Source organism: Phocoena sinus, chromosome 6 (assembly GCF_008692025.1).
Source record: "Phocoena sinus isolate mPhoSin1 chromosome 6, mPhoSin1.pri, whole genome shotgun sequence".
NCBI lineage: Eukaryota > Metazoa > Chordata > Mammalia > Artiodactyla > Phocoenidae > Phocoena > Phocoena sinus.
In genome coordinates this window covers 24,584,658-24,606,134 of record NC_045768.1, presented here as the reverse complement: position 1 = coordinate 24,606,134, position 21,477 = coordinate 24,584,658, and the positions used below count along the sequence as shown (strand labels likewise).

Sequence of the window (21,477 nt, the reverse complement as noted above, 5' to 3'; positions counted from 1 at the left end):
ATATTTGACAGCCCATCAGATTACACAGCTCACCAATGTCTGATTTCACAGACAACTGCTCATGGGCCCCTGGTCATGGACCCCATCAGGAGGTGGGGGAGGAGAAGAGGCAGGAACCACCCTCTTCTAGGCAGTCAGTCATTCACCAGCTGAAATCTCACAAGACTCGATGGCTTCTCCCTCAGCCCTAAAGCTACTAAGTGGTCACCTCGCCTAGCACTTCCTTCTCCATTTGCAGCTTTCCACTACACCACCTCCTCCTTCCCACCCCCAGGAACACTGAGCTCAGCCACCAACGTGGCTGTCCACTGGATCCCCTACTAGCTGTGTGTAATCCCAAGGGAAGGGCCACATTCTGGCCATTTCTGTCTCCAGCTCTGGGCCTCACCCATAGTAGATGCTTGGTAAGTGCTTAATGGTTGCTAACCATTAAGAACCATTGCTATAGATGGAATGTTTGCTTCCACCCTCCCAATCCCCCACCCCTCCCTCCAAATTCATATGTTGAAAACCGAACCAAAGTAATGGTATTAGTGGAGACCTTTGGAAGGTGACTTTTGGGGGGCCAGAGCCTTCATGAATGGGATTACTGCCTTTATAGAAGAGGCCCCAGAGATGAGGCCTCATCTCATCCACCAAGTGAGAGCACAGCCAGATGTCAGGAGTTTGTAACCCGGAAGAAGGCCTTCACCAGAACCTGCCCATGCTGGCACCCTGATCTTGGCCTCCAGCCTCCAGAACTGTAAGAAATAGATCTGTGGTTTATAAGCCACCCCATCTGCGGTATTTTGCTATAGCATTCCAAACTGAAGTAACCATGTTTGTCCTTCTAGAAATAATCATGACCTGGGTCAGGAGACCTAGGCTCAACCACTGACATGGCCCCCTCCATCCTGGTCCTCAGTTTCCCCAACTCTACAGGAGGGAGAGAACCACATGATTTCTAAATGGTCTCTGGTTTCTCTAACAGCCTCCGGATTCAGTGGCTTTTTGTGACTCTAAAAATAGCTGCAACTTTGGCAGGTGTCTAAAGGGAGAGGGCCACCGATGGGTAGAAATGGTCCCTCCCACTCAGGAGACACCCATGGGCTGTTCCTTTGAAGGGGGCAGGCAGTGAGGGCTGGCTAGTGAGGCAGTCAAGCAGTGACAAAGCTACGGGCAGGTGACCATCAGGGGCAGAAACAGGAGATGGAAATCACACACTTAGTTGTGAGTCTCTCACCCACCACTTAACTATGTGACCCAAGCTAGTCCCTTAATCTGAGCTTTTGTTTCCCCCTTGGTCCATGGGTGAGCAAGCAGTATGAGTGTCTGTTGGATTGGATTTTGAACCTTGAAGAGCTAATAGAACAGGAAGCCACATTCTGGGCTCTATGATGATGTTGCCCTCATGGGGAGAGCAGAGGGGGAGGGGCCAGTGAACCTCCCCCACCCCCCTGCTGCTCCCGACCCAGCAGAGCAGAAGGTGCTGATATGTCTAAACCCAACTCCCCACGACCTTCTGCTATCACACTAGAGCAAGAAATCCAGACCACACAAGAGCCACTGCATCCTAAAATTTTATGTGAAATTCTGTAACTGTGTACAGAGCGGTCTGTGGCTGCCTGCCCACGGGCCTGGACTGTAGAGACACCACTGCTCAGCACTTGCTGTAGATGGCTTCACTGCCCCGCTCCTCGAACTCTTCCTTGCTGACCCAAAGCTGCTGGAAGGCCTGCAGGGAGGCCAGGATGGAGCCGCCGGTCCACACGGAGGTCTTCCTCTCGGGAGCAGCAGCCACTGCGGGGCTGTCCCCGGGGCAGAGGAGGCTCAGCTCCCGCTGGAAGCGCTCTGGGAAGCCTTCCAGCATGGTGCAGCCGCCACACAGCAGCACGTTGGCTGCCATCTCCTCCTTGAAGCCCGCCTCCTGGCAGTGGTTCAGGCAGGCGGCCGTGAGCTCGGGGAGACCAGGCTGGTCGCTGCCCACCAAGGTGGGCTTGAAGAGCATCTCGGCGCACTGAAAGCGCTCTTGGCCGATGGTGATGAGCTTGCCGTCGGGGAGCTCATAGTCTACACGCAGATCCTCCAGGCACCGGCCAAGCTCCTCCTCTGGCTTGAGTGCCGAGTAGCAGCACGTCTTCTTGATGTGCTCGATGATGTGCAGGTGGTCGTCCGTGAACTTGTGGCCGGCGTCGTTGAGCAGCTGCAGCAGGTAGCTGGTGAGGTTGCTGCCGGCATAGTCGGCACGACTCGTCAGGCCTGGTAGCACATTGCCCTCGGAGATGGGCACCACGTGTGAGACGCCGTGCCCACTCTCCACCACCAGCCCGGAGGTCTTGCCATAGGAGTAGATGGACAGCAACGACTGGGATGTCACGTGCATGGCAGGGATGCCAAAGGTCTCGAACATGAGCTCTGCATACTTCTCGCGGTTGCTGGTGGGGCTGAGTGGGGGGTCGGAGACCAGCACGGCATGCTCCTCGGGGAAGATCTTCATGGCTGTGTGGAAGATGTACTCCCAGATGTTCTGGACGCAGTCCCAGTCCACCACGATGCCGTATTTTAGTGGGTTAATCAGCTTCAGAGGCCCCTCCATGTTGAGCAGCTCGTGGCCCACGTAGATCTCCTTGCGGGTGTCACCAGCATCAGCCGCCTCCGAGCAGCGCTTGCCCACAGTGGAGGAGATGAAGTAGGTGGGCCTCGGCTCACCCGCATAGCCACACTTACAGTACTGGGAGCCCAGGTCAATGATGAGTGCCTTGATCTTACGCACCTTCTTGGGCTTCATCTTCAGCTGAGTGGATGAACTTGTGTCCCGGATGCCAGCCTCAGGACCTGGCAGCGTGCCTGCCTCTCCAGGGTCCCCCTGAGCCGTGCCCGTGGGCTTGGGGCTAGGGCTGTTCCTTGTCGCCATTTGCCTTCCTTGCTCACCTTTCTCACATCCACATCCTAGAGCTCCATGGGGAGAAATAAGAGGGTCCACCTCCAGCAGTTCCTTGGCAACCCCTCAGGATTGTGATGTCACCACAGGCTGGTCCAGTCCAGCAGCCCAGGGAGGGCTTGGCCTTGGCAGGCCCTTGACCTATCAGCCCCACCCCCATCGGCCTAACGCGACTTTGCTCCCAGACGGAGCAGGTGGCCAGCACAGTTTTAGAAATCCAACCACACTTGGGTCTCAGAGGTTTCTGCTCCCTCCCCTTATATCCTCACTCCTGATCCCCCGTTCACTAGCTGAACACCTCTTCCTCCTCAGCTTCTTGGCCAAGAGAGTGATAAATATTTGAGCCCCTACAGTAAGCCAAACACTGTAGCAGGCACCTCACGTGACACTTCACAGCATCTTGGGAGGTAGACAGAGCTAAGGAAATCAAGGCTCAGAACGCAAATGACTTGCCCAAGAGCAAACAGCTCTTGTAGTGTTTGTACTTTAACCCAAGTTCCTCCAAATCCAATGTACCAGGTCACCTTGAAGAGTGTGTAGGCCCTGATGATAGAAACCTGGCCACAAGCAGTGCCCAGTCTAGTTGGGAAGAAGATGAATGGATGCAGAGGAGTTTGCAGGTGGACGTCTATTGGGAGAACAGAGGTGCACAAAGGAGGGAGGGAGTCAGAAGCTTCTCCAGAGAGGTGCTGCCTATGTAGAGTACTGAAAGATAAGTGGATACTTGTCAGGTAGCTAAGAGGAGGGAAAGCCATCCCAAGCAGAGAGCACAGCCTGATCAAACACTCAGAGGGAGGCATGGTGGGGAGCTTGCAGTAGTTAAGGTGTTTGGAAAAATACATCAGGATACGGCAGTCATGGGGGCAACTAGGGAGGACCCCAAATTCTAGAGGTAAGGGCTTAGATTAACCTGACCACAGCTGGGGAGCCAATGAAGCCTTTAAGTGGGGAGTGGTCAGATTTGGTTTCCAGGACAAAATCTTAGAAAGATTCATGTTTAGCTGTAATATGGAGGGACAAGACTCTGAGATCTAAAAGGAGGATGTTGAAGAAATTTTTGTAAGACTTGAAGGTGGCCTAAACTAGGGCTGTGATAGTGTGGAAAAAAGGAAGGGACAGGTTCTAAAGAAATTCAGAAAGTAGAATCTAATCTAATTGGTTGGTTCTCAACTGTCCTCAATTCAATCCAAGCTTCTAGTCTAGCATTTGAGACCCTTTCTCATAGGCTTCTGTGACATCTCTAGCCTCAAGCATTGCACTTACATCAGAAGATTAGATGTGGGGAGGGAGGAAGAGGGAAGGATGAATCCCTTTCCTCTGCCCAAGCAAAGATGGCCTGTCATACAGAACAAACAAATTCATTAGGTTCCCCTAGGGTCCTCTGTGCCAAACTGTCCCCCCTCTAAAACAAAAGACAGATTAGGGCTTTGGTAAAGAAACAGGAGGAAAAGGGGAAGAGAAACAACTGGGGCTAAGGAAGTTTTCTGGGAAACTTAATAAGAGCAGAAGTAGTTGAAGGATTAGGTGACATTGATAAGAAAGAAAAGAGGGCTTTTTAAGACATAAGAAATACTGCTGTGGAACATATAAGAATGTTAATAAAGAACTCATGGGAATTTCTGTTTGCTGAATTGTCTCTTGGAACATGGCACTAGGGAACTGGATTATGTGGGAAACAACATTATAAGGATTTCAGTTATGAGCACCACCAAGTTCCACTGGTGGTATCTCAAAATCACAGAACCTGAGGACTAGACACTTGATCTGGCATGGACAGCCATGAGGGACAAACTTTTCCTCACATTGGATTGATATCTGTACCTCTCTGAAGAAACCATTAATTGGTCTTGGGTCTACTTTTGACATTGTGCAAGGCAAGCTAATTCTTCCATGTGACAACACTTAGGCTATTTAAAGGCAATGCACGTGGACCCCCTAAGCCTCCTCTTCTTCCACTCCTTGTGGAAAGACAGTACAGAATAGAAAGAGGAGTAAGGAACTGGACTCAGAAGACCTGAGTTCAAATCTAGCTCCATTATTGTAATCTGTATGAGCTTGGGCAAACTACTCAAAATGTTAGTCGAACCTGATTTTGATAGTGCTATATCCCCTCATCAGATTGATCCCTATCCGCTGCCTCCAGGTTTCAGGCTTGAGCATCTAGGTGGATGGTAGGGCTCCTCATGTATAGACAGAGGATACAGGGGCAAGAGCGGTTATACAGGGGAAGGCAATGAGTTCCATTTGGGGCGTGCTGACTTAGAGATGTCCAGAGGCCACTAGGCTGCGGATTATGGAGCTCGGGAAAGAGAAATGATCTAGATTTAGTCCTCGGTAGAGTATCTCCACCTTCTGAAGACAGCTCCTTTCCCTTCCACCTCAGGGAGACTGGTTAGTCTTAGTATTGGGGTTATCACACTGAGGGCTGAGCTTTGGGAATGAGGCTCATGTCTGTTTAACATGGAATTCTTTTCTTTGCTGGGAGCTTGACTCAGAGATTCCCAAAGGTCAACATATTGAAGAGTTGGATTCCTAGGTCTCAACAGTCTTAGGCTCGAAACATGCAGATTCAGTAAAGTGGGGGTGGGATCTAGGAATCTGCGTTCGTGAAAAGAAATGTACTTTGGCCTTTTCCTTTCTAGATTCTCTTTCTTCCCTCCTTAGCTGCTAAAATTACAGGACCTGGTTCACCTTTCCTCCAAAGATCAAGGGTGGGTGGTGTCCCAAAAAACAAAGCTAGGAGCAAGGATACCACCTCAGGGAGAAATGTGTTTCTTGGTCTAATTTTTTCATGTTTTCTTTTTCCACGTTAGGGGAGAGCCTCAGCATTGCTTTCAAGAAAGATCTCATGGTATTTCTGGTCTTGGGCCAGAGGAGCAAAAGTAGGTGTTATCCCATGAGAAAATACTGCCTAAGAAAGCATGAGCAACATAGAGTGTCTCTACCTAGAGGGACCTCAACAGAGACCCCCAGGAGCCCACATATGCCTTAAATGGCTGGTGACAGGTTTGCAGGGTTGTGGGTGCCAGGCAGTGGAGGTTTTGGGTGCAGTGTGCCAACAGTCTCTATATCCTTCCATCACTGATACCACTGTGTGCTGACCCAGAGAGAAGGGTCACAAAGGGTGACGTGAAAGCTAAGGGGAAAAGGGTTTCCATTAGGAGACAGCATCCAAGTATGCAAAATCCTGAGAGGTGAAGTAGAAGGAGTGAAATGTGACCATTGGCTTTAGCCTGAAGGATGTGGGGATGGACCCTGAGAGTCCCTGTGCCCATGGACGTTACAGGCTAGATGGAGCAATTGGCCTTAAGCTAGCACAGCACCTCTCCCACCTATGATAGAAAGCGCCAAGGACAGCAAGAATGGGCAGTGGGGGAGGAGCCTGTGAAACAGAGCATGTCAGGCTCTGAGTGTCTTAGTGAAGTGATATGCACAGGTTGAGTGACAGAGGGTGAGTAATGGTCCCCCAAAGATATCCACATCTGAATTCCTGGAACCTGTGAATATGTTACCTTTCATGGTAAAAGGGACTTTGCAGGTGTGAGCTAAGAAGCTTGCAATGGGGAGATTAACAACCCTTGATTATCCAGGTGGGCCCAAAGTAATCAGAAGTCTCTTAAGAAGAGGGAGACAGGAGGGTCAAGTTCAGATAAGGAGATATGACAATGGAAGCAGAAGTCTGAGAGGTCTTTGAAGATGAAGGAAGGGGCCACAAGCCAAGGAAGGTAGGCAGCATCCAAGGGCTGAAAGAGGATTATCCCTTAGAGCCTCCAGAAGGAACGAGGCCCTGCTAAGACCTTGATTTTAGCCCACTAAGACTGACTGTGGGCTTCTAACCTCCAGAATTGCAGGATAATAAATTTGTGTTTTAAGCCATTAAATTTGTGGTAATTTGTTACTGTCTCAATAGGAAACTAATATAGGCTCTTACAGGACTCCAGGGCAGTAAAAATGTACTAAGCAGCTGCATATTTCTCAGAAATCAAGAGGTGGGTTGAGGAGAAAGAAAATGGATGATTCTAAACTAAATACACCTTTGCTTGTCATACAAGTTCTCCTGAAATAAAGTCAGACAATCCAAGTTGGCCATGCAAACCCCTGAAAAGCAGAGGTAAATAAGCTATTTCCCAGGCAGCCAGGCTTAGAGAAAAGTACTTTCTTATTCTTCTTTCAAAATTCAATACCATCTCCTCCTCTACCCATTGAACCAAGAAGGTGCCCCTATCACATAGTCACAAGGCTCATGAAACTGGACTTGGTCCTTTTCTTCTCTCATACCCCAAAAGGAGTAAAGAGCATCCCCAGTAACTTCCTTAAAGGAGAAAGCCCACCATTGTAGTGACTGCCTCTTTAATAAGAGCACGGCGCTGCATAACATAAGGATGGATCCTGGGCACTTTGAGAGCAGCGGGTGTCAGCACCAACAGGCCCAGCTTCAGAGATGGCATGTGATACAGCGGCGAAGCAGCCTCAGAGACACATGTTGGGTCGCATCAAGGGACACCTCTGGGAAGAAGTTGCAGTCAGCAGAACTTGGCACTGCTGGCTGGATATCCTTGGGTGGGCTATGTACCCAAGAGCCTCAGTGTTCTCATCAGTGGGACTGTAGGGTCTAATTTCATTGTCAACCCAATGACCTGGACAAAGGAGGAGTATGTGTGCAAATACGTGTCCAAAAATAATTCCTCTGCAGGTTGCCCCAAGAAATAAGTTGGACAGAAGTGCTTGGCATGGTCACCATAGCAGCCATTGGTCCTGCTAAAATCTAAATCAGATGGTGTCAACTATCTGATCAAAATTCTCTAGTGCTTTCTGACCTCACACAGAGTTAGAGCCAAAGTCCTATTAATGGCCTATGAGGCCTAACCTGAGCTGCTCTCCCTCCCCAACCCCTTCCATCTCTACTTTTCCTTGCTCTCTCCACTGCAGCCACACTGGTCTTCTTGGAATCCTCTGACTTGGGAAGCAGCAAACCTTTTCTGTAAAGGGCCAGATAGTCATTTTCAGCTTTTTAGGCCATACAGTACTTATTGCAATGACTCAACTCTGAGCTTGTAGCATAAAAGCAGATATAGACAATACGTAAATGAATAAGCATGGCTGTGATCCAATAAAACTTTATTTAAAAAACAGGCTGCAGGGCTTCCCTGGTGGCGCAGTGGTTGAGAGTCCGCCTGCCAATGCAGGGGACACGGGTTCGTGCCCCGGTCCAGGAAGATCCCACGTGCCGCGGAGCGGCTGGGCCCGTGAGCCATGGCCGCTGAGCCTGCACACCCGGAGCCTGTGCTCCGCAACGGGAGAGGCCACAGCAGTGTGAGGACCGCGCACCGCAAAAAAAAAAAAAAAAAACCAGGCTGCAGGCCTGAGTTTGCAGACCCTGCTCTAACCCACAATCGTCTGCACCTGCTGCTCCCCAATATACACGTGGCACTCTCCCTCATCTCCTTCAGGTCCTCACTCAAATGTCACCGTCTCAGGGAGAAAAATACATGGCACATGAACACAGCCACCCTCCCCCAAGCTTTCCCTGCTTTGCTTTTCTCTTTTGCCATTAACATCTTCTAACATATATTTATTTTGGTTATTGTCTGTCTCTCCCCAATCCCCACTGACTAGAATGTAAACTCTACAAGGGCATAGATTTTTGTCTTTCTTTTTCACGGTTGCCTGCCTTGCACATAGCAAGCACTCAAATATTAATTGATTGGATAAACCACGTTTATTACAAAATTTAGAAAAAAGTAAGTCACTTTAAAAACGCTTTCAAATCTACCCTAACACAGGACAAAGGTTCCCAGTAAGCCTGAAAGACCTGGGACACTGGATTATGTCATAATCAGTGATGTCATCACTGGGGAAATTCTCAAATTGCCCTCTAAGCCTTTCAGGCCTTGAGGCCTGTGGGATTGAGGAAATTTCTGAGAGCAAAATAGCTCTTGAGAGCATGTAGGCTCCACGGGCGGCAATCATAGGGGCTGGGCCTTCCGAGAGAATGGGTGAACAGGCCTCCCTGCAGACACAGGCCTTCCAGACTGTCTCCTTAAAGGACGGCCCGGCGAAGCGGGCAGTGTGGGTTCGCCGTAACCATTCAGAGCCGAAAGAACCTACGAAATCACCTGTGGTCAATAATAAGTCCAAGCTAGAGTTGACCAAAGCAGTGGTCGTGGACCTTGGCACGGGCTACTGTAAATGTGGCTTTGCCGGGCTGCCAAAGCCCACCCACGTGATCTCATCCACAGTGGGCAAACCCTACATGGAGACGGCCAAAACCGGGGACAATCGCAAGGAGACATTCGTGGGGCAGGAGCTTGTCAACCCAGAGGTTCGTCTCAAGCTAATTAATCCTCTGCGACATGGCATCATCGTGGACTGGGATACAGTGCAGGATATCTGGGACTATCTCTTCCATCAAGAGATGAAGATTGCCCCAGAGGAGCACGCGGTCTTGGTTTCAGACCCACCCCTGAGCCCACACACCAACAGAGAGAAGTATGCTGAAATGCTGTTTGAGACATTCAAAACTCCCGCAATGCATATCGCCTACCAGTCCCGCCTGTCCATGTACTCCTATGGAAGGACCTCCGGCCTGGTTGTGGAGGTCGGCCACGGTGTGTCCTACGTAGTTCCCATCTACGAGGGCTATCCTTTGCCCAGCATCACCGGACGGCTGGACTATGCGGGTTCTGACCTGACAACCTACTTGATGGGCCTGATGAACAATTTGGGGAAACACTTCACTGAGGACCAGCTGGGCATTGTGGAGGACATCAAGAAGAAATGCTGCTTTGTGGCCCTGGACCCCACTGAAGAGAAGAAAGTCCCAGCTACTGAGCATACGATCCAGTACACCCTGCCGGATGGGCAGGAGATATACCTGTGCCAGGAAAGGTTCCTCTGCTCAGAAATGTTCTTCAAGCCTTCTCTGATCAAGTCCACGCAGCTGGGCCTCCACACCCAGACGGTGTCCTGCCTTAACAAGTGTGACATCGCCCTCAAACGAGACCTCATGGGGAATCTCCTACTCTGTGGGGGGAGCAGCATGCTCAGAGGTTTCCCTAACCGTCTGCAGAAGGAGCTGAACAGCATGTGTCCTAATGACACCCCCCAGGTAAACGTGTTGCCCGAAAGAGACACTGCAGTGTGGACGGGTGGCTCCATCCTAGCATCGCTTCAGGGCTTCCAACCACTGTGGGTCCACCGCTTTGAGTACGAGGAGCACGGGCCTTTCTTCCTCTACAGAAGGTGCTTCTGAACTCCGATGAAGCACGGTCTCTGTGATGGCCATGCATCAGCTTTGCTGGGTGAGCACCCATCGCATACAGAGAGAGCTGAGCCAGCCGTTTCACTCCTGCGGTATTAAACAATCCTCACGTTTCCCTCCACAGTGTGTTTCTCTATTTCCTCACGCAATGAGAACTTCACGCATGTAGCATCTGCCTTAAAATGTCCATTTGCCAAAAAACAGCGGCGGGGGAGGGGAGAAGGGGGGAATGATTATGGACCAAAAAGATGTGCTTTATAGGTTGATTGCTTAAGTATTTGGGGGAGAAACTACCTCTAAAATTATTCTGTCCCTTATTTTGTATATTCCCCACTTTAGGTACTACAGTATTGTTAAACTCTGCTTGGAAGGGGGAATGGGATAAAGATAGATTAGATAGAGTAAATGCTGTTGTGGCATATAAGAAGATCCCTTTCAATAAACACCAACAGGAAGTATGCTGTAATGGTTCAGTCTCCCACAAAGCAGCAGAGTGCATTTCACAGTTGATCAGTGACTCTGAAGGCTTGGAAAGAGCTGACGAAGATGTCTGACGCCTGCTTTAACTGTACTTTCTTTTAGTTCCAATAGTTATTTATGTCTCAATACCAGTTCTTACCAACCCATCATGGTGACTGGCTGATGAAACCTGGTGTATTATGAGCAAGATATGTGTATCTTAAGGGAAAAACTCTTCAGGGAATGGGTGCTATATAGATTTCCCCCTTTAAAAAACTGGGGGCAGATTTATCTTGGGTTACCAGCCCTAAGGTCATGAGGATGCAACCCACAGCCATTCTCCAGACACTTCAAGCAGCAGATGCTCATCTCCAACCAGACTGGATTCTCCATCAACCTGCAGGGTATACAACTGGAGTCTGGAACGGGCGCAGGATAAAGGTTGCCAGTTCTGCAGTGTGGTTTTGGGGGAAGCTGGTCCATGCCGGTCATTCTAACCCAACTAAGGAACTGAAGGAACATAAAGATCCTCACGGTCCGGGAAGCCCTTCCAGAGCCCAGCATGTTCTGTGATATTCCTGTGGGGCAGTTTATAATTGGACCTTCAGTTTTTTAGAACAGTCCCCAGTACATTCTCTGCCCTGTCTCCAACACTGGCAGGCAGCATAAAATAGTGGAAAGAACATGGGCTTTAGATTCTGCAATTTGAAACTGTTTTGCTTCCAACTAGCTGTGTGACCTGAGTCTGCTCACCTGTAAAATTGAATTCAAATGCCTACCTCACACAGCTGATGTAAATATCAAAGGTAAACGTCTGCATACCAATGTGTGGCCTCCAGGAGGTGATCACAAGGGTTGTTAGCTACTATTATCTTGTAGAATTCTACCTCTTATAAAGGAGCCTAAATGCCCTACGATGATCCTGAGCCACACATACACCCAAAGACACACACATTCAATAACTCATAGGAGAGTGATGGTATCTCTACCATTCCCAGGGAGAAGCCCTACAGAACCACTCTCATAGCCTCCAGGTTTGCCTAGACAGCCTTGAAAGACCTGAATGCCCCACCCTGGAGACCTGGTAAGTAGGCACAGCTGGCCGGCACTAGCAAGCTAGAGTAGAGAAGCAGAAATAGCCACAGAAGGGCTTAGTCAGCGAGGACTAAGCCTTACCCTGGAGGATCAGGGAATCAGCTAGGAGTTGGGTACATTGACTTGAGAGAGGTATGCCTTGTTCACCTCAGTTTCTGCCCAAACCACTACTGTCAACACTCTATGAACATTCACTGATGGGCAGGTTGAAGTTTGGTTAATTCTTAACCTTTGGACCTCTTTGGCAGGGTGGTAAAGCCTGTGGACCCCTCAGAATAATAGAATATTTTTAACTGCATCAAATAAAATACATAGGATAATATGTATTTTATCCTAATACTCTATCTTAGATCCCTTAAGGGTCTATGAACCCCCAGTCGATTACCCCCTTAAAGGTGAGGGTCTTGATGAAGGGGAGGCATGGGACGTGGTTCTGGAGAATGGGAACTCCCAGGCCATCCTAGGACCAAATGCTATACTGCATTTTAAAATGAGAAATACCAATATAAGGCTAAACAACTGTGTAATCTCATTCAAAGCACTTTTGTGAATTCTCTCACTTAATCCATATAATTCACACTTGCAGAAAAAAAGAATCCTCCTCACACATAAAAAAAGATGAATAGTTTTTAGTAAGTATTTGGACGTCATCTTAGCCCAATGGTTCTCAACTGAGGACAATTTTGAACCCCAAGGGACATTTGGCAATGTCTAAAGATATTGGTGATTATCGTAACAGGAGTAGAGGGTACATAGCACTGGCATCAAATGTGTAGAGGCCAGAGATACTGTTATACATCCTATAGGCACAGGACAGCAAAGAATGACGTAACCCAAAATATCAACAGTGCCGAGGCTGAGAAACCCAGGTTAGCCTGGGTGGGCACACAAGGTTGTAGAAAAGCAAGATTCAGTGAGATTCCATGACTTTGTTCAAGGACACTAAGATGAGTGGACCCATGATTTTGTCCTTTCTGTATACCAAGAGGACATCTGTTGGTCTTGAAGTTCCATGGGACTTCAAAGCTAGTAAGAGTAATGGTGGAGCAGCCTAGTGTAAGCATGAGGCATAGGCAAGGGTTTAGGGAACACAGAGAAAATAGGAATCAAGAGCAGGCCTTCAGGGTTGCCAAACATCACCATATTAACTTTGGCTTGTCTACAGATCTCAGACATTTATGGTTACCTAGCTTCTAAGATGTTCATCCACAACTCAGTTGTTACTAAATATGACAGACAAGGAAGGACAGCCAAAGACTCCCAAGGACTTGTCCAGGTGGTGCTTCTACTGAAGCAAAGCAGGTTATGGGCTGGCACGGGAGGAGGAAAAAAAGCTAATTCTGCTTCCCAAAATTGTAGTCACCTTAAATTACTAAGAATCGTCAGTTTTATTTATTTTTAAAAACATCCTCTTCAATTGTGGCTATGAAAAATCCCTCAGATGTGTGCACATGTATGTATATACACACATAAATATATGTGTATATATATGTAGGTATATGTGAAAATAAATTTATTTTGAAATATGCATCAGTGCTAAGAAATAACACCAAGCTATATTCATAAAGGCATAATAAAAACATTAGCTCCTGCCTCAGTTTTTTAAAAAGTCTAAATGTAAAATACACTTTGATTACAGGAGACAATCCTCTGCAAGTTTCCTTTTGATGTCTGGAGCATCTGAGTGAACAAAGCTGATTCCATGGAACAAACTAAGTAACTGAGGCTTTTAGCTTCCTGCAACATGAATTTGGGAAGATCCCAAATTTGGGGGAAGAGTTATATACTCTTCTCTAGAAGCTGACAGAATCTTTCCCCCAAATTAAGCATTCATCACTCCCAGGAGTTTCTCCTTTGCCTTTACACAGCATTTTCCCCCATAAACTCGCCCTTGACTTTGCCTTCAATTTGGAAGGTCTGCTCCCACCTGCTACTTCTCCAAATGAATAAAATTCCATCTTGCTCAGAGGATAGAGTCCCTTTACTATTATCCATAGCAAGAGCACTATAATATATTAAAATGTCATATAAGTAACCATGTTCATTAATCCACACCAAAGAGTAGTCACAAAGCACTTGCAGCCTTTCAACGTTGGGCACTTAATTATAGACCTTCTTTTTCTATTATTTTGAGAAAATTTTCAGACACACAGAAAAGTTGAATTATACAGTGAACACACCTAGAGTCTATAGTTTACATTTTGCTATATTAGGGAAAACCTTCTTTAGTTACACAATTCTGGGTATACCTATACTCTGACATCCTGCTGGTTTACGTAGAGTAATAAAGGTCTGGTTCTGGTATTAAAAGCATGAAAGAGGTTGTTAACCTTACCCAAGAGTCAGCCACAAACTACTGTCAAAATGAACTGAGCTTTTTTCTAGACTCACCAAAGAGATAACATTCTCATTTCTTCCAAAGAAAATAACTAAAAGACAGAGGTCAGTTAAGCACCATAAAGAAAAATAAATGAAATGACCTAGATACTGACAAAAACATTATGTTAAAAGAAGGAACATTTGGAGAAAAAGGAGTAACTTACTGCTGCTCATGCCTATGATGCACGCTGCTCACCATCCCAAATGTACGCAATACTGTTTCGGAAATTCTAATCTGTTCCAGCTCTAACGCTGCTAACTCTAGCAGAACATTCACAGGCAATGAAAAAAGTCCACATGGACACTTAGTGATAGGAGGCTCAAACCAGTTATAACTGGAAGCACATGACCTGGCAAAGATATTACAAAATAACCGCTGTCAGCCTAGGAAAGCTTAGAATATCAAAGGATAGATTTCACTTTTCATTCTGCTTTAGTTCAAGGTGAAGTCATTTAAATGATTAAATCAGACCTATCGTTGGGAGCACTAATAGCCATTAGTTGTTTATACATAAGGCTTTCCTCAAGGAACATAAAACAATTCGAAAACATTATTTAACTTCTCTTCACACTTTTGAGGTAGCAGCCACGAAACATTCCCAATTAACTGAGGCACAAATCAATCTGTGATTTGTCTACTTACGGTCCCAATATGATTCCGACCTGTAGCTGGGAATGAAACCCAACGTCCTGATTACCATAAATACCAGAAATATGCTCAGTCAGCGCTAATTAGAAGAACAGTAATTTTTACAAAATGATGCTATATGGGTTAAAGCTTAAAGCCTTGCTAACGATTAAGATTGTACGCAAAATAAAATAGAACTGGTGTCTGCTGAGGTCTGCTGCACAGAGCAGCTCTCCGTAATGCTAAGGTAGATGGTCTTACTCTCCCCAGTTCCCAGCAGCCAGGCCTCGAGGAGTGAGGAGTGGAAGGAAAACAGCCTTCTCTGCCAGAGCCCTCCTAACTGGGGTCAGAGTCACTCTAGAAGGCTGTTTCCACTGGGTTCTTTTGTTGATATTTGGTGGTATAAAAAGCTCAGCACCTGAAAGGAAAGAGAAAATGTGACAGACACACTCTTTCATGTTGGTGGGAGCTGAGACAGTAACTCTAAGCTAACACTAGGCGACGGGGCTTTGTACCCACAACATGACCATCAGAACCAGAGTTAATGTTTCCGTGACCCTAACAACCTCCCAGTCAGAGCAAACACAGCCTGGAGGCCCTGCCCCAAGAAGAGGAATTCCACTTCAACTTTAGGCATCTGGGAGGGTTGAAAAAAAAAAATGCCCACTGAGTGATTCAAAGTGGAAGAATGTTCTGTATTTCAAATGGGAGGGGGTGGTAGTTGTGGTGGTTACGAGGCCGTATGCATGTATTAAATTTCACCAAACTATGCACAAAAGAGCTGTACATTTCACTGTATGTCAAATTTACCTCAATTATAAGAGTAAAAAAAAGTGCTGGTGTGTATTCAGTAAGTAAAGTTAATGGACAGAAAATACTTATAATAAAAATTTCTAAAAACACACTGATCAATAAAAATGTCCCTACTTAAAAAATAAATAAATAACTGGAAGAGGTGGGCGATGGTTGGGGGGAATTTGTCACCATTAGATAAAACTCGCAGGCCCTCTTTCAGTTAGATTTATGGAGTCTCTTAAGTAGAAATCATATACAGGAAGTAGAGACATGAGAAAATATGTATATAGAGAGGCATTCTTTCTCAGTATTATTCAGGGTACACTTATATATATGACCCATACAGACATGAAAAATTATTTTACAAGAATATTTTAAAATGTGAGAAAAATGCTCAAGATAAAATGTTTTAAAAACATGGTTTTCATTATACATATACACATGCATGATACACACGTATCTAGAAATTATTAAATCTTAATATTCTTTTTTATACTTTTTGGTACATCCAGATTTTCTCTACTAATCATAACAGTTTTATAATTTCACATACAATTACTACTCTCTACACCCCCAAACAAAATTCTATTGTATATAGACAAAAAGACCACAAGAGGTTTTGCTTATTTAACAATATTGGAAAAGGTTACTTAAATTCAGGGTCAACAAGCCCCATAATTTCATGTTAAATAGTAACTAACCTTTCAATGACCCCTTATCTGTTTTTAAAAAAGAAACAAGTTCTGAAAATAGTGTATTTTATTTTTTAAAATTAGGCATAACTACAATTATATTTGATTCTTAGACTTAACTAAGAATAAATACCAAGTATTGACTTATTGGCAGGAAAGAAATTATTCTGACAAACTGTATGACAGCAGGACATGACATCGTTCACATTTCCATGTTTGAATTTCACAGCACAGAGTCATTTCACAAAAACATTTTGAGGGCTTTATCAGTTTTTCCAAAGACTTCTCTTAATCCTTTGATAGTCAAATCATACTCATTTGAAGAATTTTGTTATCAACTGTAACAAGTCCAGTTTCGCTGTGATTTAAGCACTACTGTGGTAAAACGTTAATCCATTTTATGAAATGGGTTACATTTTTGCAGACTTGCAATCAACCTGCGTGGTACTACGTTGCATCTTAACATGAAACAATCAGAAAATGCCCCATCAAGTCACTGATCCCCTACTACTACTGTTAGCTGGGAAGGGGCAGGTGAGGAATATTTGAGAGGAACTAATTTTGTGAGTAGCTCATCCGCCTCTTTTTGGGTTATGAGAACTTCTCCTTTCCTAAACAATCTATACTAGTGTTCCTACACAGGGACACGGATAATACATACTCATAATGAGGAGCCTCAAAATTTTAAAGTCTTTAAGGCTCAGCTGGGAAATGGAAGTGCTCTTTAATAAAGCCAACTAGACCACCCTAGAGAAAGGTGTGACTGAACTTGACCTGAAGGTCAGCATCAAGCCAGCAGTGAGGAAAATGGGACAGAAATCACAACTGGATTCGACACATTACAAACTAAACAATTACCAAACAACCTCTGGCCTGAGATGAATTGTAGCATCTCAGAAATAAGTGTACGTTTTGGGACTGATACCAAAGGCAGCTTGCCAGCCTCCAGGAAGAAGGGGATCTAGGGATACAGCAGTCAACTGTCTGCATATATGAGCTTAGCTGGAACGGAAGGTGATTAATTTTTTCCTGGTAGCAACATAAGCCATGAAAGTTAAACTTGACATGGCTCCCACAAAGTCTACTTCAAATGCCATCAAAATGCTACCACAGTGTAGCATTTAAATGAAAAAATTTCAGAATGTTGCCTCTCACATGCCAGAAATGCAAATATCAGCTACAAAAACTGCCACCTTTTCAAAGCTAAAAAGAAGTTGCTATGCTTGACTGATCCACATGAAGGATGAATACTCTGGCACCAAACTGATCTTTCAAAAGTTTTTTAGGGAATTCCCTGGCGGTCCAGTGGTTAGGACTCCACTTTCACTGCCAGGGCCCAGGTTCTTGGTCGGGGGAACTAAGATCCCCTGCGGCCAAAATCAAAAAGTTTTAAACCAACTTTCAAAAGAAAGCCTTTAGGGCTTTTAACTTTGTTGAGGAATATGTAACCTAATTGATGAGAATCCTCTCCCCCCAACAAATAAACAAAACATTTTTGGTATAATTCAATAGGAAATGCAGATGAAATGCCAATCTTCTTTGGATTTGTTTTCAAATTATAGTCAATCCTAAGGATGACTAAAAAGTTCCAGCTCTTAAGCAAGGAATATGAAAATGTCCCCAAGACACAATGCAAAACTGCCAATAGTCAAAAATGATTCAGATGAATCCTTAAAATGTACATGCAAATTAGACTGTTTAGACTCAAACTTCAACTGTAATGTACCTGTATGCATGAGTGTATACCACTGCACTGACAAGTGTGCATATCAGAACAATTTTTTAAAATTATACATTGAATGTCATGTTGGATTTCCCAGACCCCCACCCAGGATCCCAACACCAAAGGCATTAAACTGATTTTAATAAAGATACAGTCTTAGAACTGAGGGAAATTTGTAGTGACTCCCCATTCTCTCCTAATACTACTAACCCTCTCAACACTTACAAAAAGATATTCCTTCTGCTTAGTAATGTAATAATTTAGAGTGAAAAAAAAGTACTAACCAAGAACAGGGACTGAAGTCTTCTCTTGTTGATAAGAGGCCATGATACCATTTGCAGTAGAATTGGGACCTAGAACCTAAGTATTGGGTTGGCCAAAAACTGCCTTCGGTTTTTAAGTAAAAATAAAAGACACATTTTTCATTTTCACCAAGAACTTTATTTAACAACGTATTCACTCTTTTGTTCCACTACCTTCTGCCATTTTTCAGGCAACTTCATAATTCCATCTTCCCAAAACTTTTTATCTTTTTGAGCAAAGAACTGTTCCAGGTGCCTTCTGTAGTCTTCCAGGGAATTGAAATTTTTTCTATTAAGAGAATTTTGTAAAGACCTAAATAAATGGAAATCCGAAGGTGCAATGTTTGGTGAATACAGCGGATGAATCAGGACTTCCCAGCCAAGCTTTTTTGCCTGGTCATCAAAGAAACATGCAGTCTAGCGTTATCCTGATGGAAGATTATGCGTTGACTAATTCTGGATGCTTTTCATCAAGTGCTGCTTTCAGTTGGTCTAACTGGGAGCAGTACTTGTTGGAATTAATCATCTGGTTTTCCGGAAGGAGCTCACAATAGAGGACTCCCTTCCGATCCCACCTTATACACAACATCACCTTCTTTGGATGAAGACAGGCCTTTGCTGTGATTGGTGGTGGTTTATTTCACTTGCCCCACGATCTCTTCCGTTCCACATTATTATACAGTATCCACTTTTCATTGCCCATCACAATTTGTTTTAAAAATGGAACATTTTCACTACGTTTAAGTAGAGAATCACATGCAGAAATATGGTCAAGAAGGGTTTTTTTTGCTTAACTTATGTGGAACCCAAACATCAAAGCGATGAACATAACCAAGCTGGTGCAAATGATTTTCAATGCTTGATTTGGATATTTTGAGTGTGTCGGCTATCTCCCGCGTGGTATAATGTTGATTGTTCTCAATTAATGTCTCATTTGATTCCTATCAACTTCAACTGGTCTACCTGACTGTGGAGCATCATCCAGCGAGAAATCTCCAGCACGAAACTTCGCAAACCACTTTTGACGTGTTCCGTCAGTCACAGCACCTTCTCCATACACTGCACAAATCTTTTTTATTTTTGCATTTCAGCTGTGTTTTAACCTTTCTTGAAATAATAAAGCATAATATGATGAAAATGTTGCCTTTTTCCTTCCATCTTCAATGTTAAAATGGCTACACAAAAATTCATCAATTTAATGTCTTTTTTTAAATGCACGTGGATATGACAGCTATCACATACAATCTAACAAAATTGTTTCGAGTGAAGTTAAAGACAACTAAATGCTACTAGAGCCATCTTATGGAAAATAACGAACAAACATTTTGACCAACCCGATAGAAAGCAGACTGAATCAGCAATGATTATCTTATACTTCTGATGACTGCAAATACCCAAATCTCTACCAGCAATAAATTGCCTTTCATTTTCATTGTGGTATCAAACACATATGTGATTTTAATTTGCCAGTTTCTCCAGTCTCAATTCAGATCTCTACATCTCTTGTCCACCAGAAGAACAAGGTAATGATGGGGGGAAAACAGAAGAAGAAAATCTCAGTGATATATGCCTGGTCCTTTCCAAATAAGTGAGCCATACCCTGGGGGGAGGGGATATAATAATAAGAGGTTATAGAATACACAGAGCACCAGACTGTACTCAAAGATTTGTGAGAATTTTTACATTAAAACAATTCTGTGCATATCATGGAGGAGAATGCAAACTCCGCACACGTGTTTAAGGTAAAACAAGAGACTTTGCAGGAATTCCACGCCCGCTCGAGCCTCAGCAGGCACACTCCAGGCCCTCCGCCTCGCCTTCACTCAGGTCTGTGTGTTCTCCCCTGGCGCACTCTCAGCAGTGATGCCATGTGCTCAAAACACTGCCATGTGACCCATGGTATCCTGCACAGATGACATTACCATGCTTTACCAACCAAAGCAAAAACACAATTTTCCTGGTCATTTCCCCTAGAAGACTCGTAAGTTGGTATCTTAGATGTTAACATGATCCGAATAGACGAGGATAAGGGAGGGCATGGGGAAACATTATAAATTGTTAGTTTCAAAACCATTAGTTCTGAAGGTGATCACATTTCTTCTAAGAAATACCTATTACAGTAAATTCAAGTATTTATGGGAGGCTAATTCTCAGTTGTTTTTATTTTTATGGCTTGTAAAATGCTTTTATATCTACCCTCTCTTCTAACCTTCAAAACATTCCAGTGAAGTATACAGGAGAGTATTATCCCCATTTATAACTGAGGAAATCGAGACCCAGTAAGCTTATGAGCTGATTTCCAGCCTCTCTCTCAGCTCCAAACCCACCCTTGCTATACACTGCTCGTGATGCTGGGACTGGGGGCCTGAGAAAACACTCCTCCTTGGACAGCCGTTATGCTCCAACAATAACAGACACCAGAGGGACAGGGCAAGGCTGGACGGAGGAAGGAGAGGGAATTTGTTCCCTTGTTCGCTTGCTTTCACTCAACAGTAGCTCTGTACCCTGCAGCAGCTGTTTGTCCCAGTTTCTGTTTATTTCTGTACGCTTAGACCCAGCCTCATCCTGCCCCCTCGGCAATACCAGCACCAGCTGGCTGCCACCCCCTTCTCCAAGGTTCAAGAACCAGCTCTGCAGGGGCCTCACCTCCAAGCATCTAAATTCTAAGAATCCCAGCTCTTCCTTTTGTTCCTTCAGCTTCTCTGTGTTCCCTTTCTGCCTTCTCAGTCCTCTAGTACTTGGTTAACCAGTTCCATATATTAAACTCTCTCTGATAAAATAACAGCTGTGGTTTTTGTTTTCCTTAATGGACTCTGACTGATAAACCAGCCTTTCTGAATCAAAATCAAAACTCTGAACAATACACCTGAGATGTAAGAGACTGAGCAGATATACACAATAAATAGATGACAATATATTAGAATTCTTGATGGGAACAGATAATGGTAATAGATAACATCTTGTGCCAACTTGGCAAGTCTTGGTAATATGATTGTGGTAAAATCTCAAGCTGGCTTTGTTTTCTACCCACCCTGTCGGTATACCTGTTTTTCCCCAAACAATTTTTCTGTTTTCCCTTAAGACGTTGGTTTACCAGCCTCATCTAATTGCTTCTTTCTGAGACTCATCTGTTAGTTTTCACAATATCCAGTTTTGTAGTTTTCCTGGGCAATTTTATAGCTTTTCTTCAGGCTATTGTTTAAGGTTGTCTTAACAATTTATA

The 21,477-nt window shown here is 44.7% G+C and overlaps 2 protein-coding genes across 2 annotated transcripts; one reads left to right on the top strand and one right to left on the bottom strand.

Moving 5' to 3' along the window:
- Positions 1-1,543: 1,543 nt before the first annotated feature.
- ACTL7B (actin like 7B) lies at positions 1,544-2,944 on the bottom strand. Its single transcript, XM_032635949.1, has one exon. The coding sequence runs from the start codon at positions 2,891-2,893 to the stop codon at positions 1,640-1,642; it is 1,254 nt and encodes a 417-aa protein (XP_032491840.1). The 5' UTR covers positions 2,894-2,944; the 3' UTR covers positions 1,544-1,639.
- Positions 2,945-8,855: 5,911 nt separating this feature from the next.
- Positions 8,856-10,172, top strand: ACTL7A (actin like 7A). Its single transcript, XM_032636152.1, is given in 1 exon segment — positions 8,856-10,172. A coding segment is annotated over 1 exon segment (1,308 nt). The 5' UTR covers positions 8,856-8,864.
- Positions 10,173-21,477: the final 11,305 nt, after the last annotated feature.

What these genes read in the sequence shown, in the direction of transcription:
- ACTL7B (XM_032635949.1), bottom strand. Translation starts at nt 2,893, where the DNA reads ATGGCGACAAGGAACAGCCCTAGCCCCAAGCCCACGGGCACGGCTCAG.